This window comes from Lathamus discolor, chromosome 24, assembly GCF_037157495.1.
Source record: "Lathamus discolor isolate bLatDis1 chromosome 24, bLatDis1.hap1, whole genome shotgun sequence".
Classification (NCBI taxonomy): domain Eukaryota; kingdom Metazoa; phylum Chordata; class Aves; order Psittaciformes; family Psittacidae; genus Lathamus; species Lathamus discolor.
The window spans coordinates 1,239,481-1,251,136 of NC_088907.1; the positions used below are offsets into that span (position 1 = coordinate 1,239,481).

At 58.3% G+C, this 11,656-nt stretch overlaps 1 protein-coding gene across 1 annotated transcript; it reads right to left on the bottom strand.

Moving 5' to 3' along the window:
* Positions 1-977: 977 nt before the first annotated feature.
* On the bottom strand, positions 978-5,187 carry NHLH1 (nescient helix-loop-helix 1). Its single transcript, XM_065660104.1, has 2 exons — positions 5,085-5,187; positions 978-2,411 (listed from the first exon to the last, which is right to left on the bottom strand). The coding sequence occupies exon 2, from the start codon at positions 2,027-2,029 to the stop codon at positions 1,628-1,630; it is 402 nt and encodes a 133-aa protein (XP_065516176.1). The 5' UTR covers positions 2,030-2,411; positions 5,085-5,187; the 3' UTR covers positions 978-1,627.
* Between the last annotated feature and the right edge of the window lie 6,469 nt (positions 5,188-11,656).

An 11,656-nucleotide genomic window follows, 5' to 3' on the forward strand; every position in this document is an offset into this window, starting at 1 on the left:
GCGATTATTCCCTACTTTCATGGGGAGAGGGGAATGAGGGACGGAGCGAGGCGGCGCTGGGAGCTGGCGGCACCCGGTGGGATGGAGCCAGGAGATCTTGCCACTGCCAGTGCAAAATGAACTCTTCAACCAACCAAGCCCCCACCAAAGCAGGGCAAAGCATTCACTTCCACAATGAGCTTTCCCCAGCCTCAGCCTGCCCTTGCTGGAGAAAAGGCTCCTGGGCTCCGTTTTCCCTTCCTGCTCCCAAAGTGCTGATCCATGTTTGGGAGGGACCGGGGCGAATCCCGGCTGCTGGAAGCTGGGGATGGGGCTGTGCCTGCTTCCTCCCTTCTCCAAGCCCGCGGCCCTGCCAGCCGCAGGTAAAGTGCAGTTTACCCCAGCCTGGGGAAGGTCACCCTGCACCGGGGCCATGCTGCTGTGAAAGGGGGGGCTGTGGCACCTAGGGGTGAAGCCTCTTTGCATGTGGGTCCCGGTGTCCCCTGTGCTGTGCTTGTGATCCCTCCCCACCCCCCCAAGCCTTTTTCACCAGGAGCACTGAATGGGAGAGAGAGGAAGGGGTGTGGGGGGGTGAAGTGCTGGTGCCCTGGGGTGGTTGTGCCTATCGGTGCCATGGGCCAGACCAGGGGGGCTTCACACTCACTGTGCACTAGTGCAAAAGAGGGCTGGGCAGCAAAGCCTGGCATGCACGGATGTGGGGAGCAGAGTGCTGAGCTCTGAGGAGACCCCATGTGCAATGGAGGGGCTTGGGGAGCCCCCGGGTGCTGCTCCAGCCTGGAATGGCCCCGGAACCTCGCAGGCAGCACAGCGAGCATCCCTCTGTGCTCCATCTCAAGGGGAACCCACCGCTGGCATCCGGGTCCTGCCAGGGCTGCACCACATCCTTTAGGAGTGTGAAAAGCCAGGGAGCTGCTCTGAGCCCGAGGGTGCTCCTGGGGCTGTCTGATGGCCCTGGATCATCCTGATGTGGTCCTCCATGTGCCCAGCACGGTGCCCCGGGGCAGAACAGCAGCAAACAAAGTGCCCCCACTGGCTGTGCTGGTGGGGTGGGTGGTGGGAGAAGGCGCAGAGAGACGGACGGACGAGCCCCCGGGGCTAACGGTGCTGCAGGGTTTCACAGGTCCATTTCTTCGTGGTTCGTATTAGAGGTGCCACACGGACAGGCTCGGGCTCAGTGGCTCCTGTGTGTGTGGGTCAGGGAGCAGATGGGGCGGGCAGACGGATGGACTCAGGATCCAGTAGGCAGTGCGGGTGGGATGCGCAGCAGAAGGATGGACAGAAGTTGGAAGCAGACACGGCCAGCCCAGGCTTCAGGCAGCAGATCCAGCAGGCCAGACAGATGGTGATGGACCAAACATCCAGCCTGACTCAAGCAGGATGGAAAGACAGACGGACTTGGGCTTGGTGGTGGGGAAATACAGGACATAGTTCAGAGAGGGGGTAGAGCAGACAGCTGGGGACGTGGTCCATTGGAACAGATGGATGAACACAGGCACAGCGTTTTGGATGCCTGATGTGTGGTTCAGGTCATAGATGGACAGACGGACTTGAGCCCTTGGCTCGGATGCCCAGCACATGTTCAGGTGGGAGATGCGGCAGCCGGACGGACGGACACGGGCTGGGCGGCTCAGACATCCAGCACATGGTTCAGGTAGGAGATGTAGCAGATGGCCAGGCGCAGGATCTCGATCTTGGAGAGCTTCTTGTCCGGTGGGAGGGTGGGCAGCAGCTTCCGCAGCTCCGCAAAGGCCATGTTGAAGGCTTCGACGCGGATGCGCTCCCGCGTGGCGTGGGCTGTCCGGTACTTGGCCGTGGCACGGCGCCGGCGCCGGCGCTCCTCCCGGCTCAGGTGCTGCAGGTCCTTCTTCACAGCTTCTCCCGGCTCCATCCGGGACGGAGTGCACAAACCGACGGCGCCGGTGTCCTCAATGCTGCCCGTGTGGACACCACCGCAGTCGCTGAAGACGGACTCGGACTCGGAGTGTGTTGGGGCCAGGTCGAGCTCTGTCTGGTCCGAATTGAGCATCATCGTTGGGGAAGAAGGGTAGACAGAGGGATGGATGCTCTGGGGATGCGGCAGGACAGACTGGCCCAAGCACGACGCTGGAGCAGAGCTGCTCTGCTTTAATGAGGAGGTCTCCGGCTCACAGCAAGCTCCTGGTTATTCTCCTCCTCTTCATCCTCATCACAGTCTCCGCAAGGGAATTTTGAGTTTTTCCTGGAAAACTCAAGGGGTGGGCGACAATGTCCGCTATAAATAATGGGTGAAAGATGGCAGCAGGCATATAAAATAAATCAATAGATAAGGAAATATCCCCTGTATGTGCTCAGAGATTGTGGGCTCCTCCCTTGCAGCCGTGGCAGGACCCAGTTTCGGAGCTGTCGGTGTCAGAGCCGGACTCCTGCGTGCTCTAGAAAACAGAAGCACAGGGGCTCTCAGTACAAGCGAGGCAGGGAGAGAACCCGGCTCTTTGCTCCCCTTGCCCTGCAGCATCGGTCCCAGATGAAGCAGGACCCCATCCTGGGGTCAGCTCCGGGATCCCGGTCATGGAGGGTGGAAAGGAGCCGGTGGAGAGGCTCTGGGAGAAGGTGGGAGCCGTTTCTCCTGCCTCTCCGGAGAGATGCCAGGTGGTGGATGAGCAAAGGGGAAAACCAGACTGCAGGGGCGAGAGGAAGGGGGGGCTCATTGTATACTAAATGAGCCCGTATGTCATGGAGCCTGGCACCCCCGACATATGGAACCCAACACAGCTGCTTTGCTTGATGTGTCCAAATAGGCGCTGGCTCCCCGCTCCCTCCGGGATGCTGCGCCGCTGGCTGGGAAATCTGCCTCTCCTCTCCCTTCTCCTCCCCCTCGCTGCCTTCCCTGCCTGGCTCCAGCACTGGGGTCCCGGATGCCTTCGGGAGCAGCTCTGGGAAAAGCAGGTCCTGCTGCAGGCGCATCTTCCCCCTGGGCAGGGGAAGGGGAGCAAACTTCCGATGGGGAAGCGCTGGCAGCACGGCTGGGAAGGCAGCCAGGCAGAGATGTACAACATCTTCCCTCTCTTGGGCCTGACAGGCTTGTAATGAGCCATAGGACTGAGAAATGGGAACTAAACGGATGGGGACGGGCGATGACTGGGGAGAAATCGTCCATATCCCGCATTAAAAGAGTGTGTGTAGGGGTGCTTGCAGAAAGGAGCCCCATGAAACTGCATTGAAATGACTGCGCATCCCCCCTGAGCACCCCTAAACGTATGGGGCTGCTTCTTTGCACACAAACACAGGGGTACACATCCACATGTACACACGTACGTTCCCCAGCACATACGTGCAAACGTTCCCAGGCAAAAACTCCACTGGGAGAATCCCACATCCATTTATGAGCAAGAATTTACACTCACTTGTAAATCTGCCCCAAGTCGGGCATCTCTGCCTGCACACACACACACACACACGCTCACATTGCACAGTGATGTCCAGTTTTCACTAAAGAAACCACCCTGGGCTGTTCTTCTGTAACAGAAACCACTTCCAGTATTAAAGGAAAAGGCCCAAATCCTAAACGAGAAGTTTAGGAAGCCTGGAGCTGATGGAAACGCGGCACTCAGGATCCACAAGGCTTTGAGCTCGCCATAAACTGCACTGTCCTCAGAGCACGGCTGAGATTTGTGTTCAGCTTCTGCCCCTGCCGTCGGGGGATGACAAACCAGGGACCAAGCACCATGACCAAGGTGGGAGTACGGGTCCCGGGTTCAGGAATCAGCCCCATCTGCTGCAGCCATTCCCTGCATCCGTGACTCCTGTACCCTGTTTAACCTCCTCCATCCCCCTTCTGCTTTCCCATCTTTTCCCCTCCTGCTCCTGTCCCCTTCCCACAGACCCAGGACCTCCCTCTGGATGCAGCCCCATCCTGCGGCCGCTCTGCCCTCAGGAGCAGCGTGTCCATGGATGATGACCCCAGCGGGGCAGGGATGCTGCTCCAGCCACAAGCGTGAGCTCCGGAGGGGCTGCAGTGTGGAGAAAGAGGGGAGGTTGGCTCTGGGTTGACACGTGATGGGTCTGCACCTCCAGCTCCAGGGCCGTGGTGAGGTCAGCGCCTGGACATCCAGGATCGCGCTTGCAACTTCTAGGAAACACTCTCCCCCCGCTGCTCATAGGGATGCATTAGATCCTTGCACCAGCTTCACTCATCTTCTACCTCCCTCCTACCCCAGTGCTGCTGCTTGGAAACCAACAGGCCCATTCTGCTCTTGCGCTGCAAACTCAGCCTTCAGCACAGGGCAGGGAAGGAGACAAACACCCATTTCCCATCCCCTCCTAGGGCACCAGCACCCAGGCACACGGGGGTCACTTCACCCTCCTCCTCCTCGGGCAGAGACGGATGGCGACCGCTCTGCTGCGGTCTGCGGAGCGCAGAGGCCGTGGGACAGCAACTTTGTTGGTGCTGTCTTGGGATCCTTGGGGGTGAATTTGAGGTGCATCAAACACAGAGGGCAGGAGCCCTGCTCGGGGGTCTCGGCTGCTGCGGGGTGTTGGCAGGAGACACCAGAGCATGGAGACAAGTCTCAGTACCGGCCCCAAATAAACTCCTTCTCCCACTCCTCCTTCACTGGCTTGGTCCAGTCCCCAGAGCGTTTTCCCTTTGCATGGGTGACTTGTGCTCTGAGTGGCTCTTTATCACTTCCCTTCAGAGGAACTGTAAAGTGCCGCTTTCCTGCATTCATCCATCACAAGAAGCTCTTTTAAACCTGCACTAAACAGCCTTTCCTCCAGCAAAACCCCAGTAACGATGTCTGAAGCCTCCCTGCCCATGCAAAGTCTGTCTGGGACCCACTTCCAGGCCATCTGGATGGAGCGTCCTTCTCTTTCTCCTCATCAGAAATCCCCCATCCCATCACCAAGCCCAAAGCAAAGGATGCACCCGCAGGTTTGTGCATTAAACCTCACCCCAAAGTTGAGCCCGCTTCCCTATGGATCTTCCCGCCTGGACCACGCTGCTCCTCTCACCATCCTCCCCACCTACCACATTCCCATTCCAGCAGCACCAAACCTCGCAGCGACATCCAGAGCACTACAAACCCATGCCAGGACAGCCACCTTACCCCCAGGCCGATGACCATTCCCAGGCTCCAGCTTTCCTCTTCTAGGATGAAGCTCCAGGTAATCCAGGGAGGGAGGAACCGCTTGGCTCATCCGTCCATTGAGGAGGCAGAAAGTTTCCCTGTGTGCGCACCGTGTCCTGCTCCCTGGGATGGACCTGGGGGGTCAGGGAGAACCCCCCAAGAAGCCTTGGGGCCCAGGCATGCTACTCCTTGGGCAGGGGCAGGAGCGGGCCACGGTGCTTGGAGATGGGCACCCCAAGGAGGCATGTGCCCCATCGCTATTTATACACCCCAGCCTCGCACGCCGGGTCCGACCCCGGCTGCCTCATTGGCCGCTCCGGTGCTCCCCCCCTCATAAATATTAAAGTCAAGAGAGGGGATGTCATTGGCTGTGCAGGAGGTTGGAGCCCCCGGGAGAGGAGGGAGGTGGAGGTTGGATGTGGTCCTGGAGGGTGGATGGAGGTGGTGGGCTGGGAGGGAGGGAGGGAGGGATGGAGGGAGGAGGGTGGGGGTGCTGGGGGAGAAGGCGACATCTGTTCCCTGTGCATATTTCATAAGGAGGAATAGAGATGGGAGGGGATGTGGGAGGGGGAGAGGGGCAGACAGGCAGGCAAGTCCCTGCGCTGGGGCGGGATGAGGAGCAGCGAAGGCAGGAGAAGCAGGATGGGACTGAGCTTTCCCGGTGGCTCCCAGTGATGGGCAGCCCCGCAGCCGTGGCGTGGGTGCGTGTGTCCGTGGGCAAGCAGCTTGCATGATGCAGGGGTCCGTGTGTGGGGTGGGTGAGCACTGGTGGATGCTCCCAGACAGGCTCTACCAGCAGCAACAACTACCCCATAGGTCCTGCTTGGGAGCTGCTGTAGAATTCACCTGTAGTAAAGTTTGGGGAGGAAAGTGGAAGAAAGCGGTACCCAGAATACACAGGCATCGCTCTGAAACACCAATCCCCTACTGAACCATGAAACACGGATCTCTCTGGTGGGTTAGAACTGGTCTCTACCTCTCACTCTTCTCTGATTCTGAATCCTCCTCTTAACCTCTGCCTTGAGGCAATCTGCTCTGGTTTGTCCTCACTAAACTCCCTGCTCTGAAATCCCTGCATCCCCATCCCACACAGACGCATCCCTCCCAGACCTCCCCACAGTTTGCTTCCAGAAGCCTCCTGCTCCCATCTTCTCCTCCCACTGAGAGCTGGAGGTTTTGTCCCCCCTTTGCTCCCTCCCAAGCCTTGGGTTCCCCGAGGCCGGCAAAGCCCAGGGATGAGCGTCGGCACCTGGGTGATCTCCAGCCCATGGCAGGGAGCAGCAGATGGGCTCAGAGTTCGCAGGACGCGGCAGAGGGCTCAGGTGGTGGTGAGGAGCCTGCCTCGCCATTGCTATGGCACCGATTAGAAACCAATATTCGCCTAATGAGCTCATGGCCATCGCCACATCCGCCCCGAGCCTCAGCGCGCCGTGCACAGCACGCCTGGGGAACGCATCCATCACACACACACACACGTGCGGGCACACGAGCGGCACACGCAGGGCCGCACGGGGCTGCACAGCCCCTCACCAAGCCCTTCCAGCCCCATCGCACACCCCGCATCCCTCTGCCCATGCACACGCATCCCCTCCTCCCTCTGCGTTCCGCCTGGGTCCCCGGCTCCCCTGGGACGCCTGCTGGGCTGCTCGCGGTTATTCCTCACTCCGCGCTCCCCGCACTGCTCTGTGCCCGTCTGCATCTCGCCTGCCTCCCCCAGGGCAGCTCCTCTCCCGCTGCCAGGACGCCAGCAGGGCCCCGCCTCTCCCCGCAGCTGAGGCTGGGATGCTGCGGGCATCCCGCCGGGGCCAGCTCGGGGAGGGATGGAGTGGGGCTGAGCCGGCTCCTGGGGACACCAGGTCTGGTGCGCGCTGGCCTCGCAGGGCGCAGCACCCAGGTGCCCGCTCCCTTCAGCAGCTCAGGTTCTTTTTCAAGGCCAGGTTGGATGAAGCCTTGGGTGGGATGGTTTAGTGTGAGGTGTCCCTGCCCATGGCAGGGGGGTTGGAACTGGATGATCTTGAGGTCCTTTCCAACCCGAACTATTCTATGATCCTATGATTCTCGATGCCTCAAGTGGAAGCATTGGCAGATCCCACCCTGGATCCTTTCAGGAGCCCTCTGTGCGATGCAAACTGCCCGGCTTAAGGACACAGCAGGGGACACAGCCTGGTGCCAGCCCCCTCTGCCTGGCTGCAGTGACACAAGCACCTAACAGGGACACTTCCCATAAGGCAGACACCTTAACTCTGCCCTGGCATGAGGCAGACTCGCAGCCTTCCTCCTCCCGCAGGTTATTGTAATGGCCCCTTCATCTGCCAGCATCCGGATCTTGCCCTGCCAGGAGGGAGAATTCCATCTGGGAACAGCCCTCAGCTTGGAGAATGGTTTCTCTTTGTTCCCCGGGACGAGTCCCAGGCAGGACACAGCCCCAGTGCCAAGCTCTGTGCACACACAGCTCACGGAGCCTTGCAGAGCCGACCAGCAGATGGGAGAAGATGAAGCCACGGCCACGGGTCTTGTGGGAAGGTGATGGCAGAGCAAGAAACTCAAGACCCTTCTCCTGCAATCCAAGCCAATATCCCCCTCCCCATCCCATGGCTGCAATCCCCCCTGGTCCCTGCTCAGAGCCTGCATCCCACAGGACCTGCCGCGGTCCCTAGGATTTTTGGCTGCTACCTCGTTCTCCACTTCATCAGCAAGGAACCCTGAGCTTCAAATACCCTGAGGCTGGTGAAACCCATGAGATTTGGGGGATGGGGAACAAGGGACCCTCTGGCTTTGTTCTGAGTTTCCCAGATTCCTGGCTGGCAGGAACTGGCATCAAAACCAACCAGGAGCCCACAGGCTGGAGCCTGCAGAACCCCTCATTCCCTCTGAGCTCTTGGGCCTGCCTTTCAACACCGTGTTCAGGTGCTGAACACCAGTGGGAACCCATCCAGCTTGTTAAAACCTCTTGGTATCTGTGAGCTTGGTGCACCCAGGTGGGGCCATTGTGGCTTTTCCATCCAAGGGGGATGAAGCCCTCCAGGACCTGCCCACCTCGACCCACAGGGTTCAGGGATCAGGAAGTGTGATGTGGGGCCGGGGGGACCCGAGCTGGGTTTGCTGCCCCAGGGCTCCTGTGTGGTGCAAGGAGGGCACGGGGAGGTAGGAAACAAGACGAGAAGAGCCTGTGTTTGGCAGGAGATGAGGTGACATATTGTACACAGCCACTGGGGACCACACCGGCCTGGGCTTGTCGGGAAAGAGAGGCAGCTTTAACCCTTGTGCTGCTGGAGCAGCCCACACAGAGTTTGGTAACTTCTCTACAGTGAGGAGCTGCGTGTCCAAACAAGAAGTGGAAGACCTGGAAGGAGATCCCTGCCCCAGCTCCCAGACACTGGAAAGACGCAGTCCCTGGGGAGCGTTACCGCTCCTGCCCATCAGCAGGATGGGTACCCATCAGCTGGTACCTTCATCCACACGGTGGGACTGCAATCCACCTCCCCAGCAAGGACCCTCTGCAGAACAAAAGATGCTGAGCCCCCTGTGCTCCTGTGGCTGCCCAGCTCCTCACCACGGCAAGGTCTTCTCCAGCAGATCTGCTTTGGACCTCTCCGCACAGCCAAGCCATCAGAGATCTCACCGCTGGTGCCACTACACTTGGTCCAGCCGAGCCCAAAGGTGGTTTGTGGAGGGGGCTGCAGAGGACACGTGTATGTGGGTAGGAGGCTGAGCAGGGTCCAGCACCCCTCAGCACACCCATGCTGCTGCGTGCCCCTAATGCACAGCAGAAGGGTCCTCACCTTCGTGGCTCTCCCCACACCCTGGGCATGCTCTCCTGGACGTGACAGCAGCTCCTGGCTCTGATACCCCTCTGATACCTCTCTGATGCCCCTCTCCTCCTCTCCTCTCCTCTCCTCTCCTCTCCTCTCCTCTCCTCTCCTCTCCTCTCCTCTCCTCTCCTCTCCTCTCCTCTCCTCTCCTCTCCTCTCCTCTCCTCTCCTCTCCTCTCCTCTCCTCTCCTCTCCTCTCCTCCCTCCTCGCCTTTGTCTCCCTGGCTTTTATTGAGTGCAGGTTTTGTGAGCGGTCGGTGACAGACGGCCCTGGTGCTCGATAACCAGACAATCTGTCACCACCACCACTGACAGCTTTCACGAGGAGCCCCCTTCCTTTCATCCTTCCCGGTTCCCTTTGCCTTTCCTTGTCCCCCTTCCCCACGTGCTCTCTGGCTTTGTTCCCCCCTAAAAGCCAAATAGCGACAGAAGCTCCTGATCATAATATTGCTCTAATCGAGTCTGTCATAATCGGATCCAATCTAATTATGTCCAGATCCCTCTCTTCTCCTGACTCTCTCTATTGCCTGTCCATCTGTCCCTCTCTTCCATTCCAGTCTTTGTGTCCATCCATCTGTTATCTGCAGGCCTTTCTCCCTTCCCATCATCTCCCTGGGCCCCTGCCCCATTCACAGCGTGGCCGCCCCGGCCCTTTCCTCCAGCGGCTCCCTCTCCAATCCATCTCTCTTAAAGGCCTCTCCATCAATCCATTTAGCAGCAGCTCCCTGCCTCCTCTAGCCCATCTGCTTCTCTCTTTCTGCTGGCTGTGAGATGCAGAGATGCTGTTTTGTTTGTCTGTCGATCTTGATTAGCCCCAGAAACCTCACTGTTAAAGCTGTGCTGGCACTGGGGAAAGATCACCTGGGTAGCAAAGCGCTGTAGGTCCTAAGCAGCATCCTCCATCCCTGCCTCACTCTCTACCTCCTCCAAACAATTGCACCACGCACAAGCACTCAGGCTGGACATGAAGGAAAGGATGGAGCCCCAGGAGCCCAGGGCTGCACAAGGCTGGGTGGGGAAGGACAAACTTGAACCAGTATCTCCCCAAACTACTTTCCTCCTTCTCTAGCTGTGGTGCTTCCTCCAGGAACGCAACTGCCTGGATGATGGGCAGACGGATGGACAGACCCGCAGGCGTGGTGGTGAGATCTGCCTGATGTTCTCACTGCATATGGAGAGAGGACAAGGTAAAGCACAGCCAGGCCAGGTAGCTCAGCGGTACCCAGCATGGGAACTGGGTGCCCAGGTATCCATGTGCCGGGGATCAGGGACATGGAGTCTGCATCTTCCCCAGCACTGGTCTCTGTGAGAAGCAGCAGAGATGGACCCTGGGCATGATCAAGCCTGGCAATTCCTACACTCCCTATTTGCAGCAGTCAGCCCCTGATTTTAAACATGTTGGACTCAGATGCCTGCTGGGCACCAGCCAAGAGCCCTTGCTTGCTGTCCTGAGCTAAGCTGCCCTGTTCCTTCAGCTGGACCTCACTTGCTCATGGGTAGGATGCAGCAAGCAGTTGTCAACCATCATGGTGGCAGGATAATGGCAGAGTGACTGTGGGCTATTGGATAGAGCACTGCACTAGGACACAGGATTTGAAGAATCCTTTAGACATCAGCATCACACAAAGGCTCCATTAGGTCTGTATCCCGTTTACTGGTCCACAGACCAAAGACCTGCCAGTCTGCATAAGGCAAAGAAGAGGTTCAGGCCCAGAGACTCGAGGTACAGGGCACACAAAGCTCAGAAGTCTTCGAGTATTCAGCACAAAGAGCTCAGAACCATTTCAAGGCACCCAGAGGAGTATCTCTTGTGGCAGATAACAGATTTTCTCCATGTATTTATTTGGGTGTTTAAGCTAAATAACCCATGCCTAAGCAATTGTCACTTGTGAGAACTGGGTCTGGTTGCCTGTATATGCCTTAGAGCAGAGTGTGGAGCAACACCTCGGTCTCTCTAAAGCCTGGGCTAGATACCAGGCAGGCAACAGCCACCCTGCAATATTGACCCTCAGGGAGAAGCCAAGGGGTGAAGGATGCTTCATGTGGGACAATGTGACTCCAGCCAGCAGCAGCACCACTGCCCACAGCACAGAGCTCCAGCGCTGAGAACAGGAGAGGCAGCAGAAGCTGGGCAAACTGGGGAGGAAGGATGCTATGTGGGTAGCAAAAGCATCACCTTGAGGAAGGGAAATAGCGACTCTGAGAAGCACAGTGCTACAAATACTGCCCTGCAGTGTCCCAGGCTCAGTCCCCAGGTTGAACAAGGCAATTGGAGCTGTTCCTATAGCTCAGCCAACACACCCTCCTGGCCCTTTGTCTTTCTTTAGCCTCCAAAAATCAAGCCCTTCACCCCCACCGTGCGCTTCACCCCTATGATAAAACATAGAAAACCAAGCATTTCAGACAACACCAGTTTTCCCTTCCTGTCTCCACTGCTTCCTTCTCCCAGAAGCCAAAGAGCCCTGGCTTTGTTCTGGGTATTAATTAACTTTCCTGCCTCTTAATATTCCAAAGCCATAAAGTTCCCAGGAGCTGGGGGGCCGGGTGCTAAGAAAACACCCATTTCCTCTCCTTTTTCCCTGTCCCATTGACTGGCACCCCCATATGTCTCCCCCCTTAGGGCACAAGGGCAGCTGCAAGCCCTCCTCTCCGGGCTCAGCCCCAGCCCTCTGCCTCCCCTGAGGCAGCTCAGTTCAGAGGTCAAGAGAGTCAGTGGCATCTTCCTTTTGTGCAGCAATC

Bases quoted from the DNA above. Each gene is read 5' to 3' on its own strand.
- NHLH1 (XM_065660104.1), bottom strand. From the start codon at position 2,029: ATGATGCTCAATTCGGACCAGACAGAGCTCGACCTGGCCCCAACACAC.